Source organism: Erythrolamprus reginae, chromosome 5 (genome assembly GCF_031021105.1).
Source record: "Erythrolamprus reginae isolate rEryReg1 chromosome 5, rEryReg1.hap1, whole genome shotgun sequence".
NCBI lineage: Eukaryota > Metazoa > Chordata > Lepidosauria > Squamata > Dipsadidae > Erythrolamprus > Erythrolamprus reginae.
The window spans coordinates 6551635-6578838 of NC_091954.1; the positions used below are offsets into that span (position 1 = coordinate 6551635).

The 27204-nt window shown below is 41.0% G+C and overlaps 1 protein-coding gene across 1 annotated transcript in view; it reads right to left on the reverse strand.

Moving 5' to 3' along the window:
• The window catches only part of LRMDA (leucine rich melanocyte differentiation associated), a 936663-nt gene that overhangs the window by 356407 nt on the left and 553052 nt on the right, over window positions 1-27204 (reverse strand). Inside the window, exon 5 of the mRNA XM_070752013.1 lies at window positions 25697-25823. Within this exon, the coding sequence (XP_070608114.1) occupies window positions 25697-25823 (127 nt within the window). The remainder of the gene's footprint in view (window positions 1-25696; window positions 25824-27204) is intronic.

Genomic DNA, 27204 nt, shown 5'->3' on the forward strand with positions numbered 1-27204 from the left:
TAGATAGATAGATAGATAGATAGATAGATAGATAGATAGATAGATAGATAGATAAATAAATAAATAAATAAATAGATAAATAGATAAATAGATAAATAGATAAATAGATAAATAGATAAATTATTTATTTGGGCAAACTAAGTGCATTGTGATTATCCAAATGGCATGGTTAATTTCTCCTAGTTCCCTTGCCAACTTTAGTCACAGCCAGAAGTTATCTTCATGTAAGAATAGCTCCATCTGACTTATTGGAGTAAATTGCAGCTGTCATAAAAATCACACAGTTGGAAAGGATCAGTTAGCATATTCCCACTCCACTGAAATGGTATGATTCAATCCACACCATTTTCTAACATGTTTGAAAAGTACTGAAAGGCAGCAGAAAAGAGGCCTGAGATTATGAAGTGCTGTTGCTTAGAGTCAACTGGAGCCCTTGGCCTAGAACCGAGGTTATAATTATATGAAGACTAAGATGAGAAGAACCAAAGCCCTGTTTGCTGTTTGTTGCCACAATTTGGTCCCAGAATCTAAGTGATCTGGAGAAAGATTGAAAGGCAGGAAGGGAGGGAGGATGGGAAGGAGGGAGGGAGGGAAGAAGGGAGGAAGGAAAAAGGAGGAAGGGAGGGAGAAATGAAAGAGGGAGGGAGGAAGGGAAGGAGGGAGGGATGATAGGGAGGGAAGAAGGGAGGGAGGAAGAAAAAAGAGGAAGGGAGGGAGGTAAGGGAGAGAAGGAGGGAGGAAGGAAGGAAGGAAGGAAGGAAGTCCATGAAATATATCTACAATCAGTTGCTAAAACTACCAGTTCTGAGCCAGCAAAATCCAAAGGTGGGGAATTAAAAGAATTTAAAATACTTGTATCACTTTGCAATCATCTAATAACTATCTGGATTCCGGCAATTTACGTCTTACTTAAGTTCTTACCTATTATCATATAGAACTCAATACTTTTTATAGGTTTTCTTCTTTCTTATCCCCATATTTGGTGTTGCAGATTCCAGAGAATATGGCAACTTCAACTCAACTCTGCAAGAAGGGGCATTTTACAATGCATGTTCTGCTAGGACCTTCTGCATAGCCCTAATCAGAATTACTGCGGTTCTGAAACATAAAATTAACTTTTCTGTTTGGCTCTCTCTCATCACTAAAATTAAAGTTACAACAGGTTTGACATTCCTGACAGGTTAAAGAATAACTGACTCAACTTATAATTATAATTTTAAAAAAATTAAAGTTACAACAGGTTTGACATTCCTGACAGGTTAAAGAATAACTGACTCAACTTATAATTATAATTATAATTATAATTATAATTATAATTATAATTATAATTATAATTATAATTATATTATTATTATTATTATTATTATTATTATTATTATTATTATTATTATGTCAGTACAACACTGCAAACGAGATCACTATGCTGGATTTCGTATTTCATCACCAGTCGGGCACTTCCCAAGCACCGAGGACTGTGTGATGTAGCGGTGAATTATGTTTGCCGATCCCAGTAAAGCGGCCTTTTGCAATTGACAGATGGAGATTTTGTCAATTCCGATGGTTTTCAAATGTCCGCTGAGATCCTTTGGTACTGTGCCCAGCGTGCCAAGGACCACTGGGACCACTTTCACGGGCTTATGCCAGAGTCGTTGCAGCTCGATTTTTAGATCTTCGTATTTCATTAATTTCTCTAGCTGCTTCTCCTCAATTCTGCTGTCTCCTGGGATTGCGATGTCGATGATCCATGCTTTCCTTTTCTCCACAATCAGGATGTCTGGTGTGTTATGCTTCAGAATTCTGTCAGTCTGAAGTCGGAAGTCCCACAGTAGTTTTGCTTGCTCATTTTTGACCACTTTTTCGGGCTTATGATCCCACCAGTTCTTTCCCACTGGTAAATGGTAGTTCCAGCACAGTTTCCAGTGGATCATCTGCCAGAACTACCATTTACCAGTAGCAAAGATTATTATTATTATTATTATTATTATTATTATTATTATTATTATTATTAATAATAATTAGATTTGTATGCTGCCCCTCTCCACAGACTCAGACAGCAGTGATAAAACAATATACAGTAACAACTCTAATATTAAAAGTCCAAAATAACAAATCTAACATTAAAAGTCTAAAAGCCCCATTATTTAAAAATCATACACACAAACATACCATACATAAAACTACATAGGCAAGGGAAGATGTCTCAGTTCCCCCATGGCTGATGGTAGAGGTGGGTTTTAAGGAGTTTACGAAAGGCAAGGAGGGTGGGGGCAATCCTAATCTCTGGGGGGAGCTGGTTCCAATGGAGCTGCCACAGAGAAGGCTCTTCCCCTGGGTCCCGCCAGCCGACATTGTTTAGTCGACAGGACCCAGAGAAGGCCAACTCTGTGGGACCTAACCAGCCGCTGGGATTCGTGCGGCAGAAGGTGGTCCCGAAGATATTCTGGTCCGGTTTATTATAGAATTATTTCAGGATAGAATAGGCAATCATATATATTTTTTAAAAAAATAATAATACTAGGAAAATTAGAAACTGTATCCAGTGTTTGTGCAACCGGCCAGCTTCGGTCTACACATTATGTCGAATGTGACTGCAAAAGTATTGATCATGGTTATTATTATTATTATTATTATTATTTATTGGATTTGCATGCCGCCCCTCTCCGGAGACTCGGGGCGGCTAACAACAGCAGTAAAACAGTACAACAAAATCCAATACTAAAAAAACAGTTAAAAACCCATTATATAAAAACCAATCATACATACAAACATACCATACATAAAATTGTGAAGGCCTAGGGGGAAAGTATATCTTAGTTCCCCCATTCCTGGCGGCAGAGGTGGGTTTTAAGCAGCTTACAAAAGGCAAGGAGGATGGGGGCAATTCTAATCCCTGGGGGGAGTTGGTTCCAGAGGGTCGGGGCCACCACAGAGAAGGCTCTCCCTCTAGGTCCCGCCAAGCGACATTGTTTGGTTGACGGGACCCGGAGAAGACCCACTCTGTGGGACCTAACTGGTCGCTGGGATTTGTGCGGCAGAAGGCAGTCCCTGAGATATTCTGGCCCGGTGCCATGAAGGGCTTTATAGGTCATGACCAACACTTTGAATTGTGACCGGAAACTGATCGGCAACCAATGCAGACTGCGGACTGTTGGTGTAACATGGGCATATTTAGGGAAGCCCATGATAGCTCCCGCAGCTGCATTTTGCACGATCTGAAGTTCCCGAACACTTAGGCCATGCTGAGCTACTGTTCCAGGGCTGTTGCAACTTTGAACCATCATTAAATGAACCGTTGTTAATTCGAGGACTGCCTGTATTAACCGCTAGCTTGAAAAGGCCTCCTCAAAAATGCTTTCCGTTTCAATGAGCCTCATGTTATGACCTCTCTCCACAAGGCTAAATGAGACCGACTGAATTCAACCTAGCAGAAATTCCTAGCAAAGGGGGAGAAAAGGGGAGGAATTAATCTCAGGGTATGAACCTTCAAGAACCTGAGTGGTAAAAGCTCACTTCAGAATTGTTAAAATCAAAGGTTTATTCGGTTTAGCACTCAACACACCTGAATTCTAACCCGTCAACTTGTCAGGACGTTTCATTTACAAAAGACAGCTTTGTATTATTTGCACACAATGTTGTATCGCTGCCCCCCTACCTCTTCTCCTAACCAATAAATACATCTCTTTTTGTTAACTCCAATAATCTCCTTTGATGGGAAAAAAAAAGAGGCCCAGAGAATAATTAACTTTAATAGGCCTTTTGTGAATAGAATGGCACGCCGGGATAGCAAGTATAAGTGAGCAAAATTTTAAATCTATCAAAAAAACCCCCACCCCAACCCACAAGCAACAAAAATTATAGGTTCAGCTTTGCTCAGAGAAAATGTGTATTTTCAATAAATGTATAAAATCCTTAAAAAAAAAAAAGTGCACCCATTGAAACTTGATTTGCTTTCCAAATCATGTAGACAGCACAGTTGTATACAATCTTTAAACAAGTACAACCGTAGAGGAAAGCAGAGAAAGATTTAAGAGAGAAATAAAAACATGATCATACTAGCTTGTAATCTTCTTTGCTCTTATTCGGCTCTCTATAGTTGCATTAAATTGCCTGTTGAGCACAATGACATATTTGTGCTTTCTTAGGTGGAGTGATTTGTATTATGTAAAGATTTGGCTAACAGACTAAAGTCACTTTCACACTGAGCGGGATTACATGCTGTTCATAATTTTCTGGATGGCCTGGGCGACCCGTAATTCTGCAAAACAAAGCTTTGCTTTTGAAGTAACATTAACGAAATGGCACCAGTTAGATTTTTTTTAAAGCTTCTGGAACAACAAGGAGTTAGCCTTGAAGACAGAAAGCCATCTGAAAATAATTTATCTAGGCATATTGAAAACCCACTGGTGAGGTTCTGGTTGTTAGGGTTCCAAAAAAACACCCCCAACAAGATAAAACTCAATTGCCACATATTATCTTTGTTATTTCCTCCTTTTATTGGTATTATTATTATTGTTGTTGTTGTTGTCAGTACAACACAGCAAACAAGATCACTATGCTGGATTTCATATTTCATCACCAGTCGGGCGCTTCCCAAGCACCTAGGACTGCGTGATGTAGCGACGAATTATGTTTGTCGATTCCAGTAAAGCAGCTTTTTGCAATTGACAGATGGAGATTTTGTCAATTCCGATGGTGTTCAAATGTCCGCTGAGATCCTTTGGCACTGCGCCAAGCATGCCAAGGACCACTGGGACCACTTTCACTGGCTTATGCCAGAGTCGTTGCAGCTCGATTTTTAGATCTTCGTATTTCATTAATTTCTCTAGCTGCTTCTCCTCAATTCTTCTGTCCCCTGGGATTGCGATGTCGATGATCCATACTTTCTTTTTCTCCACAATCAGGATGTCTGGTGTGTTATGCTTCAGAATTTGGTCAGTCTGAAGTCGGAAGTCCCACAGTAGTTTTGCTTGCTCATTTTGTTGTTGTTGTTGTTCTTCTTCTTCTTCTTCTTCTTTTTCTTCTTATTATTATTATTATTATCAATTGCAAAAGGCCGCTTTACTGGGATCGGCAAACATAATTCGCTGCTACATCACGCAGTCCTAGGTGCTTGGGAAGCGCCCGACTGGTGATGAAATATGAAATTCAGCATAGTGATCTCGTTTGCTGTGTTGTATTGACATAATAATAATAATAATAATAATAATAATAATAATAATAATAATAAAGCGCCCGACTGGTGATGAAATACCAAATCCAGCATAGTGATCTTCTTTGCTGTGTTGTATTGACATAATAATAATAATAATAATAATAATAATAATAATAATAATGCGCCCGACTGGTGATGAAATACGAAATTCAGCATAGTGATCTTGTTTGCTGTGTTGTATTGACATAATAATAATAATAATAATAATAATAATAATAATAATAATAATAATGCGCCCGACTGGTGATGAAATACGAAATCCAGCATAATGATCTTGTTTGCTGTGTTGTATTGACATAATAATAATAATAATAATAATAATAATAATAATAATGAAGCGCCCGACTGGTGATGAAATACGAAATTCAGCATAGTGATCTTGTTTGCTGTGTTGTATTGACATAATAATAATAATAATAATAATAATAATAATAATAATAATGCGCCCGACTGGTGATGAAATACGAAATCCAGCATAATGATCTTGTTTGCTGTGTTGTATTGACATAATAATAATAATAATAATAATAATAATAATAATAATAATGAAGCGCCCGACTGGTGATGAAATACGAAATTCAGCATAGTGATCTTGTTTGCTGTGTTGTATTGACATAATAATAATAATAATAATAATAATAATAATAATAATAATAATGCGCCCGACTGGTGATGAAATACGAAATCCAGCATAATGATCTTGTTTGCTGTGTTGTATTGACATAATAATAATAATAATAGTAATAATAATAATAATAATAATAATAATAATAATAATAATAATAATAATAATATGTGAATATTTGATAAATGATCAGGGAGACATACTCAAGGTGTGCTATATTCCATGTGTGGCCTTACCAAGGATTTATAAAGCGGCACTAATGCTTCACATGATTCTACGCCTCCGTTTATACAACCATTAATTCACTAATTAAATAATTAAGTAATGATAGATCATTACTAATCTATCATGGAAGAATCTTTGGAACATATCTAGAGGATTCCCCAAAACACAGTTTGAATCATGCAAGAACAGGTCACTTTGGCAGCCGAACTAACTGGGCTGTTACGTTACCATGTGCAGATGTTCTTTGGGTGTCATGAGTTTTGCATTATTAGTTTGCCACAACCAGCTACTTTATTTTATTTATTTATTTATTTTGTCCAATACACAATGAGGGTTTTAGTGGGTATATATCTATATACACATAGTAAAATACATGATGAAGGTTATAGAGGAGATACTCATGGTAAAATATATATATGAAAGAATGGAAAAGAAGATATAGGAATAGAACATATCAATGAAAGAATAGAAGAAGAGATATAGGAATAGAAGAAAGGTATAGGAAATATAGGAGAGCAATAGGACAGGGGACGGAAGGCACTCTAGTGCACTTGCATTCGCCCCTTACTGACTTCTTATGAATCTGGATAGGTCAACCGTAGATAATCTAAGGGTAAAGTGTTGGGGGTTTGGGGATGACACTACGGAGTCCGGTAATGAGTTCCACGCTTCGACAACTCGGTTACTGAAGTCATATTTTTTACAGTCAAGTTTGGAGCGGTTAATATTAAGTTTAAATCTGTTGTGTGCTCTTGTGTTGTTGTGGTTGAAGCTGGAGTAGTCGCCGACAGGCAGGACGTTGCAGCATATGATCTTGTGGGCAATACTTAAATCTTGTTTAAGGCGTCTTAGTTCTAAACTTTCTAGGCCCAGGATTGAAAGTCTAGTCTCGTAGGGTATTCTATTTCGAGTGGAGGAGTGAAGAGCTCTTCTGGTGAAGTATCTTTGGACATTTTCAAGGGTGTTAATGTCTGAGATGCGATATGGGTTCCAAACAGATGAGCTGTATTCGAGGATGGGTCTTGCAAACATTTTGTAAGCTCTGGTAAGTAGTGTGAGATTCCCAGAGCAGAAGCTACGTAGATTAGGTTTACAACTCTTGAAGCCTTCTTGGCTATATTGTTGCAGTGGACTTTGGCACTTAAATCTTTTGTTATTAGTATACCGAGGTCTTTAACCGAGTGGGGATTATCTGTGATAATTTGATTATTCAGTTCGTATTTGGAGTTCAGATTCTTCTTCCCAATATGTAGGACAGAGCATTTGCTAGTTGAGATTTGGAGTTGCCATGTGTTAGACCACTCAGAAACAGCGTCAAGGTCTTTTTGGAGAGTAGTTGTGTTATCGGTGGTGTTGAAGAGTTTTACATCGTCGGCGAAGAGGACACAGTTGCTTGTGATGTAATGCAATAATGCATACTCAATAATGCATTAGCAATAATGCTAATAATGCAATCTCTCCACAGTGCCTCGTTGCTTCTTTCTGGTGCGTAGTCCTTCTCAGAATTAGAAGCTATGCCGTATCTAGGCATATTAGAGGAACAATTTATTGCTAAATGTCTCCGTTAACATTAGATAGCTATGTGAAATTATAATTTGCCAAACAAGTACTCAGGGATTGGATTTAGTAAGAACACCTTTAATCTTCAGTTTTAATTAGTAGTCTGTTCCTAGTTGCTTTCAGTGTAAACAATGACGGATAAACCCACCCTGGTTTGGGCAATTTATTACATTAGAACCCAACTGCCAACTGTCTGGCTGTTTTAATAAAAATCTATTTTGTAAAGTTTATGTTTTACTGCATGTAGGGCTCCCTTTATTGGTTAACATTTTGGAATTGTGGAAAAGGCTATGAATTTGGAAACCGACTGCATCCATATCATATTTAAAACTTAATGCTATTTTATTAAAGACATATGGCCCTCCAATGTACACATATTAAATGTCATGTCAGAAAAGTAGCAGTTTAAATCATGGTCAAATTCATTTTTGACCTGACTCAGGAGGTTTCCCCATGTTCTGAACTATTTCTTTGTAAATCTGGCAGTTTAACCACGCTCATAAATCATTTTCAAAGCCCACTATTTCTTAATTTTAGTGCATTAGAAAGCGTTTGGCCTACATACTGTTTGCAGCAGTTATGTGATCTACGCTGCACATTTATCTACACTATGCTGCAGGAGAGGGAGAAATGGTCTCTTAATTTATTTTATTTTTAAAAGACAGCCTTTACTTCCTTCCTTCATTGTACTAAAAAAAAAAAGAAACCCTGCGAAAATAAGTCCCTTGATTAAATTTCCTGGTTGAAACTGACATTTCGCTAGTATTTTGTGTGGCTGGCTTGTACCTATTAATTTTCCAATTGTATGTTAGTAATACAAAAGCAGCAGTAATTTAATGCTTCAAAGGCCTTACAGAAGTATCTTCAAAAGGAAGAAGCTATACAGATTGCCAACTTTGTCAAACTCTTATGAAAAATTACATCTCTGCCTTGCGGAAGCAGTCATACAAGTGGGTTGCGTTGTCTTCGTGACAACGCATAGGCAAACGCTCACTTACCTGGAAGGAAGATGGACCTGTTTTTAAAAACAACCCACCTCCTCAAAAGGAACAGTAAACGGAGGAAAAATGGAAAATTACAGGCAAACGTCTTGCGCAATGCTCAGCCTCCCTTCCTGTCAATCTAGACTTGCAAAATCTAACTAAAATTAAACCTATTAATCGCGAAAGAAATGTGTGCTGTGGCCCAACAGCTGCCAGCGGAGCTGGCGGCAGACTCGGATGAGGAGGAGGTTGGGGAGGAAATTTGGGCCAGCGCTGGAGTCTGAGGAAGGCGTGCTCTACATCGGATGCAGAGATAGAGCCAGGGCTGTCTGACAATTCCCAACCACCAGAGAGACAGCTGTCTTTGGAGAATGAGATGAGTGAGGAGGAAGAACAGCTTTTTTTCACCTACCAGGCTTCAGTGAGCCCTCTGTACAGGCACAGGGGGGCAGCACAGGGGTGTGTGTACATGCACGGGAGGGAGGGAAGGGATGTGGTCAAATTATTATTATTATTATTATTATTATTATTATTATTATTATTATTTATTAGATTTGTATGCCGCCCCCTCCGAAGACTTGGGGAGGCTCACAACAGTGATAAAACAATATACAACAACAAATCTAATATTAAAAATCTAAATAACAATTTAACATTAAAAGCTTAAAAATCCCATTATTTAAAAAGCATACACACAAACATACCATACATAAAACTACATAGGCATGGGGAGATGTCTCAGTTCCCCCATGCCAGATGGCAGAGGTGGGTTTTAAGAAGTTTACAAAAGGCATGCTTGCATAGCCACACACCCAGGGCTGGGCAGCAGGCAGGACGGGGTGGAACGCAGTTCCACCGTCGGAAATGAAGATGCGTGCACAACTCCAGCTGATCGGCGGTTGTCGCTTCCTGGATTACTGGTCTCGGTTCTGCTCTCATTTTTTTCCCCATGCTGCTGCTGCTGCTGTGTGCTCCTTGCTTTTTTCCTCTTTCCTCCTTCCTGGCTTCGGACTAGCTTCTCTCTCTCCTGCCCGGTTCCCCTCCAGCCTCATGTGGCCACCTCCCACCTAAGGTGCAAGCAGAAGGCGTGGGTGGAAGCAGCACTGGCAGCATTTATGCTTCTGGCAACACCCGTTCGCCTAGCTACCCAGCCTGAGACATGGGAGGGCGACCCAGGAAGGAGAGCGCAGGAAACATGGAGCAAATTGTCATCCTAGCGAGCGACACTAGTAAGGTTGTAAGTTGCGGACTTAACAGTTCACTTGGCGGGCAAGCCACTCCTACCCAGTCGGGTGACCATGAAGCCACACCCACAAAATAAGCCACACCCACAGTGTGGCAGTAAAACATGTGGCTGCCCACTTTTGGCACGCGAACCGAAAAAGGTTCACCATCACTGTTGTAACATTTCCACGCAGATCTATATCTGTATATATACATTGGTATTAATGCTTGTATAATTTATAAATATTACATTGCTTTTCCTTGTTTTCTTCCACATTCATCTATTAACTCTCAGACTTTTTTTTTTTTTATCCATTCGTACCATTTAGTCCAAATATTGTGATACTCAGAGTCGTTTTGACCATTCACTTCCATTGTTAATCTGTCCATCTCGGCGCAATCATAATTTTTTTTGATAATTTCCTTCCCCGAAGGTGTCTAGGGAATCTTTCCAGCGTTGTACGTAGATTTATTCTTGCTGCTGTTCTGACCTGTAACGTTCAATACTTAACATTTTTAGGGTCAATGTTTTTTAACAATTCCTAATGGAAAAAAGTTCAGGGATGTATTCAATTGTTGCACCTATCATCTCCATTTATGTATTTTCCTCCAGTATTGTTTAGCTTTGGGATTGACTCTTGATACCTCGAATACAGCTCATCTGTTTGGAACCCATATCGCATCTCAGATATTAACACCCTTGAAAATGTCCAAAGATACTTCACCAGAAGAGCCCTTCACTTCTCCACTCGAAATAGAAGACCCTACGAGACTAGACTTTCAATCCTGGGCCTAGAAAGCTTAGAACTAAGACGCCTTAAACAAGATCTAAGTATTGCCCACAAGATCATATGCTGCAACGTCCTGCCTGTCGGCGACTACTTCAGCTTCAACCACAACACAAGAGCACACAACAGATTCAAATTTAATATTAACCGCTCCAAACTGGACTGTAAAAAATATGACTTCAGCAACCAAGTTGTCGAAGTGTGGAACTCATTACTGGACTCCATAGTGTCCTCCCCAAACCCCCAAAACTTTACCCTAAGATTATCTATGGTTGACCTATCCAGATTCCTAAGAGGTCAGTAAGGGGCGAGTACAAGTGCACTAGAGTGCTTTCCGTCCCCTGTCCTATTGCTCTCCTATATCTCCTATACCTTTCTTCTATTCCTATATCTCTTCTTCTATTCTTTCATTGATGTGTTCTATTACTATATCTTCTTTTCTATTCTTTCTTAGATATATTTTACTATCAGTATCTCCTCTATAACCTTCATCATGTATTTTTCTATGAGCGTATATATATATATATATATATATATACACCCACTAAAACCCTCATTGTGTATTGAACAAAATAAATAAATAAAATAAATAAATAAATACTTGTGGGTATGTTCTCCATGATTGGCTTTATGGGTGACACATCCTCTGCAATTGTGTTGATTTTTTCATCAGCACCATTATCCCAGCTATGTAATGGCAGAACGGATAACCATAACTAGAAAGGCCAAATATTTTATTTTAAATAATAATAATCTGAGAGGGATACCAGCTGTTCTCCTTTTCTCCTTTTGTATATTAGTTTGGTTTTAAATGTTCCCGATCGTTCATTCAAGTGACATGGATAAAAGCCAGAGGGCTCATTCTCAGAAGTCCAAACGTTCAAGATGTATATCAGTAGTGAAGGATATAAGGAGCTGGAAAAATGTATATATTTATCTTAAGGTTCAGAACTGGGTATTACAGTTTTCTTTTAATGGCCTCGAGATTATTGATTTGCTGCAGTCTGGAAATGGCCCTTCTGTTTGACACTTAAAACAAAAAAATCATGCCCCAGATGTACGAGAGAGATTTCAAAGTAATAAAACAAGGAATTCAGATATTCAGTATCTCAATATCTGAGATCATCCAGGGGCATGGGGTGAGGTATCATCAGTATGCGGATGATACCCAGTTATACATCTCCACCCCATGTCCAGTCAACGAAGCAGTGGAAGTGATGTGCCAGTGCCTGGAGGCTGTTGGGGTCTGGATGGGTGTCAACAGACTCAAAATCAACCCGGATAAGACGGAGTAGCTGTGGGTTCTGCCTCCCAAGGACAATTCCATCTGTCCGTCCATAACCCTGGGGGGGGGGGATTATTGACCCCCTCAAAGAGGGTCCGCAACTTGGGCGTCCTCCTTGATCCACAGCTCACATTAGAGAAACACCTTTCAGCTGTGGCAAGGGGGGGCGTTTGCCCAGGTTCGCCTGGTGCAACAGTTGCGGCCCTATCTGGACCGGGACTCACTGCTCACAGTCACTCATGCCCTCATCACCTCGAGGTTCGACTACTGTAATGCTCTCTACATGGGGCTACCTTTGAAAAGTGTTCGGAAATTTCAGAATGCAGCTGCGAGAGCAATCATGGGCTTCCCGAGGTATGCCCATGTTACTCCAACACTCCGCAGTCTGCATTGGTTGCCGATCAATTTCCGGTCACAATTCAAAGTGTTGGTTATGACCTATAAAGCCCTTCATGGCATCGGACCAGAATATCTCCGGGACTGCCTTCTGCCGCACGAATCCCAGCGACTGGTTAGGTCCCACAGAGTTGGCCTTCTCCGGGTCCCGTCAACTAAACAATGTCTATAGAAACATAGAAACATAGAAGTCTGACGGCAGAAAAAGACCTCATGGTCTATCTAGTCTGCCCTTATACTATTTTCTGTATTTTATCTTAGGATGGATACATGTTTATCCCAGGCATGTTTAAATTCAGTTACTGTGGATTTATCTACCACGTCTGCTGGAAGTTTGTTCCAAGGATCTACTACTCTTTCAGTAAAATAATATTTTCTCATGTTGCTTTTGATCTTTGCCCCAACTAACTTCAGATTGTGTCCCCTTGTTCTTGTGTTCACTTTCCTATTAAATGTCTATGCTTGTAGTCAGTCTGTGCGATCTTTTTGCAGCAGCTGAGTATGTGATCGATTGTTTCATCTGTTTCTTTACAGAGCCTGCACTTTGGATCGTCTGTTGATTTTTCAATTCTGGCTTTGACATCATTTGTTTTTTTTATATTATTATTATTATTATTATTATTATTATTATTATTATTATTAATTAGATTTGTATGCCGCCCCTCTCTGAAGACTCGGAGTGGCTCACAACAACAAAACAGTACAAATCCAAGGATTAAAAAACAATTTAAAACCCTAAAAGGCTTTTCCCTTCAGCCTTTCTTATATACTGCCAAGGTGTGGCCAAATGTCCCATAGATCTAATCAACACCAAAAAAAACCTTCTAGAGAGATATTCATGCCTGGATCTCATCCTCCTTACTCTTGCATCTAATAGAGGGTCCTGATTCTCAAAATCCCCATCATCCTCTGACTCAGACAATTCCCTAACTGGGGATTCTACAGTCTCTTGTGGTTCCTCAGCCCCTAACTCTCCCTCACTCCCACTCTCAGATTCTGCTGGCAAGAACACTGGCCTACTACCACTCACAACACTAGGTTGCATCTTTCTTGGTAATGGTTAGCTTTCATCCATGGGTTCATTTGAACATTGATCTAGGTGTCCCAAAGGTGGCTTTCAAAAAGCAAATAGACAGTTGTAACTGAATGAAGGGTAGTGCAAAGATTTATATTCTTTGCAGGCATTGGTTCAAGGTATTCCCCAAATCTAAAACTCCAAGGGTTTCTCCGATATATCTCCCCCGGGCATATACAATTTATGAATGGTATGTGTGTATGCATGCGTGTTTAGAAAATTGGGTTTTTTAAATGTTTTTAGTAGAAATTTAGATTTGTTATAAACTGTTTTTTTCCACTTTGTTGTGAGCCGCCCCGAGTCTGCAGAGAGGGGCGGCATATAAATCTAAATAAAGATAAAGAAAAGATAAAGATATCTACTTAGGCGCTTCATCATAGTCTTAAACTCACTATGTCTAAGACTAAACCCAGCTCCTTGGAGTCCCAAGCTTTTCTCCCTGGATCTGTTCATCAGTTGACAAGATAACTATCCATCTTGCTGAACAGAGCTTTCAATTTGCTCCTATCTTCTCTGTTCAGACCTGTACTGGCAAAATCACTCAATTTGCTCATCACTCTTTAACAATCTAGTTTGTCCCCCTCCATGGTACATTCTTACCATCAAATAGCATACAGTTCTTTAAAAAAAAAGGTGTAGTTACCACACTTGTATCTCTTTAGGGTTCTAGAATAAGTGGTATCAAAGCATTCAATGTGTTTTGGGGTTCTGGATTTTGGAATGGTTGGGGACAAAGTGGATTCTTCTTTAGGACTTGCAGTGACTTCTTTCAAGGGACCCGTGCTAATTCTTCAACGCCATAGAATGTCCTCACAAAATAGATCCTGATGCCAACTTCTTTCATTCAACCACAAAAAGCCCGGTGTGGCCCTTAAATATATTCAGGTTTATGCCCTCCATCTAACCCATGGCTGTCAAACTTACTGCATCTCGTTGATGTAATGTGACGTATCATAATGGTTTGTTTGCATTCACAGAGCTAGGGTAAGTGTGGCCTGTGCATGACGCAACCAGCCCGCGGGCTGCCAGTGTGACACTCCTGATGTAGCCTAGGGGTGGGTTCTACTTAACTTCCCCACCAGCTTGTATTGCAATGGAGGTGCATGTTTTGTGCACTCTCCCTCCTTCCCTCTCTCTCTCCTTCCATCCCTCCCCTTCTCCCTCCTTCTCTCTCTTTCCCTCCCTCCACCATTCTCTCTTTCTTCTCCTCCTTCCTTCTCTCTCCTCCATTCCTCCCCCCTCTCTCCCCCTCCCCCTCCCCCCTCGCTCCCTCCATCTCTTTCTTTCTTTCCCTCCCTCCCTCTCTACCTTTCTCTCTTCCCCTCACTCAATCCTTCTCTCTCTCTTCTCCTTCCTCCTCTCTCTCTTCCCTCCCTCTCTGCTCTCTCTCCCTTCCACCCATCCTTGCTCCATCTCTCTCCTCCCTTTTCCTCCCTCCTTCCCTCTCCCTCTCCCTCTCCCCCTCATTCCTTCTCTCCCTCCCTCCTTCCCATCTGCCTTCTTTCTTTCTTTCCCTCCTTCATCCTCTCTCTCCTCCCTCCCCCTCTCTGACTCCCTGCTTCTCCTTGCCTCCCGCCCTCCATCTCTCTATCCTTCCATCCATTCTTCTCTCTCCCTCCCTCCATCTCACTCTCTTTTCCTCCCTCCCTCTTCACCTTTCTTTCTCCCTCTCTCCATTCATTTGTCCTTCTCTCCCTCCCTCTCTTTCCCTCCCTCTTCCCCTCCTTCATCGTCTCTCTCCTCCCTCCCCCTCTCTCCTTCCTTCCATCCCTCCCTCCCTCTCACTCTCACTCTCTTTTCCTCCCTCCCTCTCCACCTCTCTTTCTCCCTCTCTCCTTCTCTCCATTCATTCATCCTTCTCTCCCTCCCTCTTTCCCTCCCTCTTCCCCTCCTTCATTGTCTCTCTCCTCTCTCCTCCCTTCCCCTCTCTCTCCTTCCTTCCATCCCTCCCTCCCTCTCTCCTTCCTTTCATCCCTCCCTCTTCCCCTCCTTCATCATCTCTCTCCCTCCTTCCCTCCCTCCATCTCACTCTCTTTTACTCCCTCCCTCTCCACCTCTCTTTTTCCCTCTCTCCTTCTCTCTCTCCATCCATTCGTCCTTCTCTCCCTCCCTCTCTTTCCCTCCCTCTTCCCCTCCTTCATCGTCTCTCTCCTCCCTCCCCCTCTCTCTCCTTCCTTCCACCCTTCCCTCCCTCTCTCCTTCCTTTCATCCCTCCCTCTTCCCCTCCTTCATCATCTCTCTCCCTCCCTCCCTCCATCTCACTCTCTTTTCCTCCCTCCCTCTTCACCTTTCTTTCTCCCTCTCTCCATTCATTTGTCCTTCTCTCCCTCCCTCTCTTTCCCTCCCTCTTCCCCTCCTTCATCATCTCTCTCCTCCCTTCCCCTCTCTCTCCTTCCATCCATCCCTCCCTCCCTCTACACCTCTCTCTCTCTCTATCTCCCACCCCCCTGCACCTGTTACTCACTGCTGTTACTCCAGTACAGGCTTCTGCAGAGCAAGGGCACCGCTCTAAATAATTATGTCAGCCAAGTGACAAGTGCAGGAACAGAGATGAATAATTACAAAGCCGAGACATAATTAAGCAACTTTGACTGTCGTATTCTTGAGCTGTCATTCTGATGTGAAGAGCTTGTCAGGCACAGCAACATACTTCACAACGGACAGGCCTCTTCCACTTTGATCAACCCTTTTGTCAGAGAAAAAAAAAACCCACCAAAATGAGCTTGTGCCTCGGTCATTAAATGAAGCTGCCTTGTTTGGCACAATGCCCCTCGCCTAGCAAGACTTCCAGGCTCTCGGTTTATTTTTTTATTTTATTTTATTTTTAAAATCAAGCGCCAGACGGATGCTCAATATTTTGACATTTCTAAATATAAACATCACTGGGTAATGAAGTTCAACTCATTTCACGCAGCAAGAGAAAGCCCGGCATTGCTAAGTTAAGCTGTTTTCTAATGAATGAGAGGGGGGCGCGCGTACCATCCTCATTATGACAGTCCCGTCATAAACAAGACTCGAAGCCACAAAAGATGAAATGAAGCAAAGGGAAAGCAAGCCGCGTTCCACTAAGAAAACATAAAATAAAGTAAAATAATTTTTTTCAAAAAAAAAAAATACAAGGGAGGCAGGGAGTTAGGCAAAATTAAATATTTATCATTTCCGCAGACGGTGGGCGTTTGCTCGTTACTTTTGCACAGAGTAGAATAGAATAGAATGGGATGGAATAGAATAGAATAGAATAGAATAGAATATTTATTTATTTATTTATTAGATTTGTATGCTGCCCCTTTCCATGGACTCGGGGCGGCTTACAACACAATAAAACAATTCATAACAAATCTAATAATATACAATTTAAAATTTAAAATAGTTAAAAAAACCCATTTTTAAGCAGACATACCTACAAACATACCATGCATAAAATGTATAGGCCTGGGGGAGATGTTTCAATTCCCCCATGCCTGACGACAAAGGTGGGTTTTGAGAAGGTTACGAAAGGCAAGGAGGGTAGGGGCAGTTGTAATCTCTGGGGGGAGCTGGTTCCAGAGAGTCGGGGCCGCCACAGAGAAGGCTCTTCCCCTGGGTCCCGTCAAACGACATTGTTTAGTTGGCGGGACCCGGAGAAGGCCGACTCTGTGGAACCTAATCAGTCGCTGGGATTCATGCAGCAGAAGGCGGTCTCGGAGATATTCTGGTCCGATGCCATGAAGGGCTTTATAGGTCATAACCAACACTTTGAATTGTGCCCGGAAATTGATCGGCAACCAACGCAGATTGCGGAGTGTTTGTGTGACATGGGCATATTTGGGAAAGCCCGTGATTGCTCTCGCAGCTGCATTCTGCACGATCTGAAGTTTCCGAACATTTTTCAAAGGTAGCCCCATGTAGAGAGCGTTACAGTAGTCGAGCCTCGAGGTGATGAGGGCATGAGTGACTGTGAGCAGTGACTCCCGGTCCAAATAGGAATGGAATGGAATAGAATAGAATAGAACAGAATTCTTTATTGGCCAAGTGTGATTGGACACACAAGGGATTTGTCTTTGGTGCAGATGCTCTCGGTGTACATAAAAGAAAATATACATTTGTCAAGAATCATGTGGTACAGCACTTAATGATTGTCATAGGGGTCAAATGAGCAACGAGGAAACAATCACTATTAATAAAAATCTTAGGATACAAGCGACAAGTTACAGTCATACAGTTATAAGTGGGAGGAAAAGGATGATAGGAATGATGAGAAAAAACTAGTAGAAACAGAAGTGCAGACTTAGCAAAAAGTTTGACAGTGTTTAGGGAATTATTTGTTTAGTAGAGTGATGGCGTTCGGGGAACAACTGTTGTTGTGTCTAGTTGTCTTGGTGTGCAGTGCTCTATAGCAATGTTTTGAGGGTAGGGGTTGAAATAATTTATGTCCAGGGTGCGAGGGGTCAGTAAATATTTTCACTGCCCACTTTTTGACTCATGCAGTATACAAGTACACTCATGCACTCATCACCTCGAGGCTCGACTACTGTAACACTCTCTACATGGGGCTACCTTTGAAAAGCTTTCGGAAACTTCAGATCATGCAGAATGCAGCTGCGAGAGCTATCATGGGCTTTTCCAAATATGCCCATGTTACACCAACACTCCGCAGTCTACATTGGTTGCCGATCAGTTTCTGTTTCAGTTGGTTATGACCTATAAAGCCCTTCATGGCACCGGACCAGATTATCTCAGGGACCGCCTTCTGCTGCACGAATCCCAGTGACCAGTTAGGTCCCACAGAGTGGGTCTTCTCCGGGTCCCGCCAACTAAACAATGTCGCTTGGCAGGACCCAGGGGAAGAGCCTTCTCTGTGGTGGCCCCGGCCCTCTGGAACCAACTCCCCCCAGAGATTAGAATTGCCCCCACCCTCCTTGCCTTTCATAAGCTGCTTAAAACCCACCTCTGCCGCCAGGCATGGGGGAATTGAGATATTCTTTCCCCCCAGGCCTTTACAATTTTATACATGGTATGTCTGTACGTATGTTTGGTTTTATAATAAGGGTTTTTAACTGTTTTAATGTTGGATTATTATTATATGCTGTTTTATTGCTGTTGTTAGCCGCCCCGAGTCTGCGGAGAGGGGCAGTATACAAATCCAATTAGTAAATAAATAAGTCCTCGATGGAAGGCAGGTTGGCAGCCATTGTTTTTTCTGCAGTTCTGATTCTCCTCCGAAGTCTGTGTCGGTCTTGTTGGGTTGCAGCACCGAACCAGACAGTTACAGAGGTGCAGATGACAGCATAGTTCCCTCTAAGCTGAGCAGTGAGCAATCGCTCACTTAAAAACCATCATCAACTCAGAGTTTTCCAAACCTGCCCAGAAGCCGAGAGGGAAAGAGTTAGAGGGAAGGAGAGAGAGAGGAAGAGAGGAAGAGAGAGAAACAGATAGAAAAAAGAGAGGAAGGAAAAGAGAAAGAAAAAGAATGGGAGGAAGGAAGAGAGAAAGAAAATCAAAATCTAGTTTGAAACTAGCTCAACTATTTAAGTGGCATTTTGATATTGATAGAGTTGCCCTATTATGAGCTCACTGTTATAGACACACAGTACAGTATTTTATTTTGAAATTCTCTGAGGCAAAACAGGGTGGGTTTTTTATTTGTTTGTTTGTTTGTTTGTTTGTTTGTTTGTTTGTTTGTTTGTTTAATATTTCTGTGCCGCCCAGTCCCGAAGGGACTGCCGCTCAGACACTATACTTTTCCGCCCACCCCCCAAAAAAATTAGAGGGAACACTGGATGACAGACTCATTGATTCCTCTGTAGAACCGGATCAGCAGCTCCTTGGGCAGTTTGAGCTTCCTGAGTTGGCGTAAACATTAAGTAAACATAAGCCCGTTGGAGGGAAATATTCTGCCTGGTGTCTCATTCTTCATGTTGCTTCTAGAGAGGGTTAAGGTGCTCTCGGTCCCCCACCCCTTCTGAACATGTTCTCGGATGCCAAAGTAGCACCATAAAATTAGACTTAAATTTAGACACTTCGCGAAAATAGACAGAAGGCAGCGTGGAGTTCAAAAAAAAAAGCACAGTTCCGTGTCTAGCCAATTAATGTTTTCAAGAAAACTTCATTTCTCCTCTGATAATTATTTGTGGACCAAAACTCACAAGTTCCTCTCAACGCCCACATTTCTATATGTAGATATGTACATTTTTATACCTAGGCTTGAATATGAATATGAATCTAATGAGGAGCATGGGTAAACAACACCAACCAATCAATTAATCAATCAATCGTTATTGGGGTCATAGAGCAGCATAAAGTAATACACTTTTTAAAAAAACCCATAAAGTCATGTTTCAACAATGAAATTGATTAAGGTGTAAGAATGTGGTCAGGGAGAAATGGAATTCACTGATAGTATTGAAATCCTACCAGCAGCACACCAGCAGAATTAATAAAGTGATACCTCATCTTACAAACTTAATTGGTTCCGGGATGAGGTATATAAGGTGAAAAGTTTGTAAGACAAAACAATGTTTCCCATAGGAATCAATGGAAAAGCGATTAATGCGTGCAAGCCCAAAACTCACCCCTTTTGCCAACCGTAGCGCCCGTTTTTGCGCTGCTGGGATTCCCCTGAGGCTCCCCTCTGGCAGGCCTGGAATTAGGATTGACTGTAAGTATGCATGGGTTTTTTAGGGCATTATAGATTTTATTGCACTGTTGATGTTACTACTGTATTTTATTGCTGTTGTATTTATGACTATTGTTAGTCGCTCGGAGTCCTTTTTGGAGTGAGTGGCATATAAATACAAATGATAGACAGGTAGGTAGGTAGGTAGGTAGGTAGGTAGATAGATAGATAGAGAGAGAGAGAGATAGAGAGAGAGAGATTAGATAGATAGATAGATAGATAGATAGATAGATAGGTAGAGAGAGATAGATTAGATAGATAGATAGATAGATAGATAGATAGATAGATAGATAGATAGATAGAGAGAGATTAGATAGATAGATAGATAGATAGAGAGAGAGAGATTAGATAGATAGATAGATAGATAGATAGAGAGAGAGAGAGAGAGATTAGATAGATAGATAGAGAGAGAGAGAGAGATTAGATAGATAGATAGATAGATAGATATAGAGAGAGAGATTAGATAGATAGATAGATAGATAGATAGATAGATAGATAGATAGATAGATAGATAGATAGATAGATAGATAGATAGATAGAATGAATTACTATTAGCAATAGCAATAGCATTTAGACTTATATACCTCCAACAATCTGGGTCCTCAGTTCGCCCACCTCGGAAAGAAGGCTGAGTCAACCTTGAGACGGTGGTGAGATCTGAACTGCTGAACTACAGCTAGCAGTTAGCTGAAGTTGCCTGCAGTGCTGCACTCTAACCATTGCGTCGGCTCTATATCCTGGTATTGGTATTAGTATAAATTTATTTAGTCAAACATGTACAAGCTAACAAGTATAAGTGTAAACATGGACATGAGCACAGGAAATAAGCACAAATAAATGGGGACAGTGGGACAGGGATGGTAGGCAAACTGGTGCACTTATACCAGTGTTTCCCAACCTTGGCAACTTGAAGAGATCTGGACTTCAACTCCCAGAATTCCCCAGCCACCATTCACTGGCTGGGGAATTCTGGGAGTTGAAGTCCAAATCTCTTCAGGTTGCCAAGGTTGCGAAACACTGACTTATACACACACAGTTGAGCGGGTCCAGAGGTATTTCACAAGAAGAAGACTCCACTCCTTTGCTTGCCATAGAATGCCTTATGCCACCAGGCTTGAGATTTTGGGCTTGGACAACCTTGAACTATGCCGTCTATGGTCTGACCTAAGTATAGTACCCAAAATTGTCTGCTACAACCTCCTATTTGGTCAATTACTTCTTCAGCTTCAACCTCAATAATACACGGGCAAACAATAGATATATTGCACTGTTGATGTTATCACTGTCTTTTATTGCTGTTGTATTTATGACTATTGTTAGCCCCTCGGAATCCTTTTTGAATTGAGTGGCCAGATTATCTCTGGGACCGCCTTCTGCCGCACAAATCCCAGCAACCAGTTAGGTCCCACAGAGTGGGCCTTCTCCGAGTCCCATCAACTAAACAATGTTGTTTGGTGGGACCCAGGGGAAGAGCCTTCTCTGTGGCAGCCCCGGCCCTCTGGAACCAACTCCCCCCAGAGATTAGAATAGCCCCCACCCTCTTTGCCTTTCGTAAGCTCCTTGAAACCCACCTCTGCCATCAGGCATGGGGGAACTGAGATATTCTTTCCCCCTAGGCTTCTACAATTTACGCATGGTATGTTTGTATGTATGTTTTGGTTTTATAATAAGGGTTTTTAGTTGTTTTAGTATTGGATTGTTACATGCTGTTTTTAATCAGTATTGTTAGCCGCCCCGAGTCCACGGAGAGGGGCGGCATACAAATCCAATAAATTAAATAAATAAATAAATAAATAAGCTCAAGGTAAACTGCTCCAAACTTGATTGCAGAAAATACGACTTCAGCAACAGACTGCAGAAAATACAACTTCAGCAACTCATAGCCTGGAATGCTCTACCTGACTCTGTTGTTACATCCTCAAACCCCCATAACTTTAACCTTAGACTCTCCACTGTGGTAATGATAATCCTTAGAATACTTGTAGTCATCCTAGCAACAAGTTCAAGTGTGGTACGAACAAAGGATTTGCACGTGCAGAATTTATGCAATAAATTCATTTTAACAGATTCAAGTCAACCCCAGACTATCTTGCATAAACCAATAGACGGACAACATATAATAGAGCATAATAATAATAATTCTACTGAACGCAAAGAGCCATTTGCTCGTGATACCTAAAATGCTTAAAAAAGGTAATTTATTAGCTAAGACTTAGCCATTCCACAGCGAGCAGTTTAAGAAAAGCTGATCCAAACCATTATATTGGAACTGAGCGCTAAAAGGATTGGAGAAATAAATACATATTTTAGAGAAAGGTTTAGCAGATAACTAATTCAGAAATTATATTGTTTGCAACATGGAATGGAATGATTGGGGAAAGGCACAAAACCTCAGATTACCCAGTGAGTTTTGAAAATCTTCTCTGACAGTGGATTGAAAGGAAAAGGCTATAAATTAGAAGTTGTCCTTAAACTCACTTTTTTCCCCCTTGATTAAAATCCCTTTAAAAGAGCTTACGTGTCAACCGGATTGATAACTTTCAAATATGGTATTCAGATTTAAAATATGGTGATATTAGTACATTGGGGGATGATACCCACTGTTATAAAAATATAGTAGTTATAATTTGCTATCATTACCAAAAAAAAAGTAGATAGTGCTATAATATCTGCATGTCGCAAGATTTAGGAATGGAATAAGTCATTTGCTAAAAGCAAACAATTTCTCTTATTTATTTATTTATTTATTTATTTATTTATTTATTTATTTATTTATTACTTAGATTTGTATGCCGCCCCTCTCCGAAGACTTATTGTGAGGGTCAGAATATCTTAAGACATTAGTAAAGTGTGAGCCCAATTATCTAATAAGAACTATTAAAATATTGATAGAAATGAGGATTAATTTTCTCCTTGCCTCTTCTTACAGGTGGTCCTCAACTGATGAACATAATTGAGCCCCAAATGTATGTTGTAAGGGAGACAATGGCAATTGCGTCATGTGAGTCCCATTTTACGACCTTCCTTGCCGCCATTGTTATGTGAATCACTGCCCTTGTTAAGCTAGGAACATGATTGTTAAATTTAATCTGGCTTCCTCATAGCTTTGCTTGGCAGATGGGCGCAAAAAGGCAATCACACAACCACGGAACACTACAATCATGGTAAACATGGGTCAGTTGCCAAGGTTCTGGATTTTTATCACACAACCATCAGGATGGATCTTGTGTCTAGCTGTTCGGGGATGTGATCCAAGGATTGACTAAATGGTGGCAAAATGAGATACACGTAGAGGCGCAAGAGATGAAAAATATACTAGAGAATATAAGGAAAACTAAGAATACAAGAGTCAGGGAAATGAGAAGGAAAATATTACATAAGTGGTATTACACACCCGTTCAACTTGCATACTTTCAGCAGAATGTTAAAGGTATTTGTTGGCATGGGTGCCAAGATAAAGGAGTGTTTATGCATATGTTTTGGGAATGACCGATAGTGCAGAATTTTTGGCAAAAAGTGCAAGAGGATATTAATAGGATGTTAAATATATGATGGATAATAACTAAGGAAATGGCAGTTATTAGTTAAAAGTAATGAGATGGGAGAATTCAGAGAAATAAAACAAGCAGCGATAGAAAGTGCTCAGGCGGTAATAATTCTGTGTTGGAAGGATGCGACAAAATGGACAATGCAAAATTGGTACCGGTACATGGTGGACCACATTCAATTTGAGATTATGGACAAAAGGATGAATTTGGTTAATGAAACTGATTTGCGACAACTGATGGGACGATGGGACAAGATAAGACGATATATTGGCGAGTAGAATCTGAGACCAAGCTACAAGAAACAAGTTGGAATCACTTTATAATATGTAAATAGATATTTTGCTCTTGGGTTAAAATGGTTTATACAATAAACACCCCCGATTGGTGGTGGGGTACGAATGTTTGTCTGGTGGGTGGGCACAATCACTGTGCACTTGTTATATGTTGTGTGTGTGTTTTATATTATACAATCAATAAAATATTTAGATTTGATTTGACTTGACTTGACTTGACTTGATTTGATTTGTATGCCGCCCCTCTCTGAAGACTCGGGGCAGCTCACAACAGTAATAAAAACAATATAGCAGTGGAACAAATCTAATATTAAAAAACATATAAAACCCTATCATTATTTAAAAAAACAAACATCACATTCATACCGAACATAAAACAAAGTATAAAAAAGCCTGGGGGAAAGGTGTCTCAACTCCCCCATGCCTGGCGGTATAAGTGAGTCTTGAGTAGTTTACGAAATATATAACAGTGCCCACACCCATAATTCAATGCCTGCGGAGGACAAAAACAGCTTCCCCCCACTCCCCAGAGGCCCTCTGGCCTGTATCCCGACCTCTGGTGGGCCCAGTAGGCTCTTGTTTCACCCTCCTCAGGTTCCAAAGGCTTCCCTGCAGCCAAGCAAGGGTAAAAACACCCTCCCCATCCCCCTGGAGGCTCTCTGGAAGCCAAAAACGCCCTCCCAGAGCTTCTGTGTGAGCCAAAAATCAGCTGCCAGCACTCACATGCACGTTGGAGATGAGCTAAGGCAGTGGTGGTGAACCTTCTTTTCCTCGGGTGCCGAATGTGTGTGTGTGTGCTATCACACATGTGCGAGTGCCTACACCCATAATTCAGTGCCCGGGGATGGCAAAAATGTCGCCCGCCCCCTGGAGGCCTTCTGGAGGCCTAAAACAGCCCATTTCCCAACTTCGAGTGGGCCTGGTAGGCCCGTTTTTCAACCTCCCCAGGCTCCAGAGGCAAAAATGCTCTCCCCGCCCCGTCAGAGACTCTATGGAAGCCAAAAACATCCTCCCAGAGCCAAAAATCAGCTGGCCGGCACAAACATGCATGTTGGAGCTCTGCTAGGGCAATGTCTCATGTGCCAACAGATATGGCTTCGCATGCCACCTGTGGCACCCATGCCGTAGGTTTGCCATCACAGCTCTATCACTACTAAATCCAAGAATGAGTAAATGAGCAAAAAGAAGAATTTTTGCCAAGTTCTTCCTCCAGCAAAGACCTCATCCTGCCCTGCTCTCAAAGTTTTCCCAATTCTGAAAAGGAGATTAAGAGGCAACACAAATCAGCATAGCAGAAAAATAAAAAATAATAAAATTAAACCTGAGAAAAAATGGTATCTGGACTTCACCCAGCAAATTATTTTTAAAGCGATTTTCAATGTCATTTCCGATGCTTGGAAAGTGAGAACTAACCTGTTAAAATCAACAGGACTCGGTAGATTAAAGGTGATCAAAATAAGGGGATAAATGTTATTAAGGCCAATGCATACAGGGTGAATGTTGATTTGGGTACAAAGTAAAAGTAATAAATGGATGTACCGAATTGATTCCCTGCCCCACGGACACCGCAAATTCTTGCTGATTCCTTAAATGGCCACACGCAACAATATCAAAAGAACAAAGCAGTTGAAAAAGTGAATGCTAATTTTAGCCAGTTGAATAAAAAACGTTGACATTCATTCTTGATGTCTAGCTTTATTTTCAGCTGAGGAACAAAGCTGGGCAAAAAAATTTGAAACCAAGTTGTCTCCAGTCAGCTGTTTTTTCCAAAACAAATAAACCCCATGAGTCACTATTCACATGGATGACATTTTGAGTCGCTTTTACCTCACTATCCAGGGGCTTCACCACTTTCATAAAGGCTCCCCTCACCATCGCTTCTTCACGTTCTTTGTGGCTGACTTTTCGAGAATCCAGGAACTTCAGGTTGGTTAATTTATGCAGGACAAAATGCCTAATAAAACAAAGAAATATAGGTTTCGGGGGTTAAAAAAGTTTTTCAATTTAAAAAAGGTCATTTTTCCAGTTAACGTATTTAAGATGAGTGTATTTCCTTCCTTCCTTCCTTCTTCCCTCCCTCCCTCCCTCACCCTTCCTTATTTCCTTCCTTCCGTCCTTCTTTCTTTCCTTCCTTCCTTACCCTGTCCATCCATCCATCCATCCGAATGTACATAAATACATACACATATTCTTCCTTCCTTCCTCTTTCCTTCCTTCCTTCTTTCTTTCTTCTTCCTTCCTTCCTTCTTTCCTTCCTTCCTTCTTCTTTCTTTCTTTTTTTCTTTCTTTCTTCTTCCTTCCTTCCTTGCCTGCTTCCTTCCTTCCTTCCTTCCTTCTTTCCTTCCTTCCTTCTTCTTTCTTTCTTTCTTTCTTCTTCCTTCCTTCTTCCTTCCTTCCCTGCTTCCTTCCTTCCTCTGTCCATCCATCCATCCGAATGTACATAAATACATATACATATTCTTCCTTCCTTCCTTCTTCTTTCCTTCCTTCCTTCCTTCTTTCTTCTTCCTTCCTTCCTTCTTTCCTTCCTTCCTTCCTTCCTTCTTCTTTCTTTCTTTCTTTCTTCTTCCTTCCTTCTTCCTTCCTTCCCTGCTTCCTTCCTTCCTCTGTCCATCCATCCATCCGAATGTACATAAATACATATACATATTCTTCCTTCCTTCCTTCTTCTTTCCTTCCTTCCTTCCTTCTTTCTTCTTCCTTCCTTCCTTCCTTCCTTCTTTCCTTCCTTCCTTCTTCTTTCTTTCTTTCTTTCTTTCTTTCTTCTTCCTTCCTCCTTCCTTCCCTGCTTCCTTCCTTCCTCTGTCCATCCATCCATCCGAATGTACATAAATACATATACATATTCTTCCTTCCTTCCTTCTTCTTTCCTTCCTTCCTTCCTTCTTTCTTCTTCCTTCCTTCCTTCCTTCTTTCCTTCCTTCCTTCTTCTTTCTTTCTTTCTTCTTCCTTCCTCCTTCCTTCCCTGCTTCCTTCCTTCCTCTGTCCATCCATCCATCCGAATGTACATAAATACATATACATATTCTTCCTTCCTTCCTTCTTCTTTCCTTCCTTCCTTCTTTCTTCTTCCTTCCTTCCTTCCTTCCTTCCTTCTTCTTTCTTTCTTTCTTTCTTTCTTTCTTCTTCCTTCCTTCTTCCTTCCTTCCCTGCTTCCTTCCTTCCTCTGTCCATCCATCCATCCGAATGTACATAAATACATATACATATTCTTCCTTCCTTCCTTCTTCTTTCCTTCCTTCCTTCCTTCCTTCTTTCTTCTTCCTTCCTTCTTTCCTTCCTTCCTTCTTCTTTCTTTCTTTCTTTCTTTCTTTCTTCTTCCTCCTTCCTTCCTT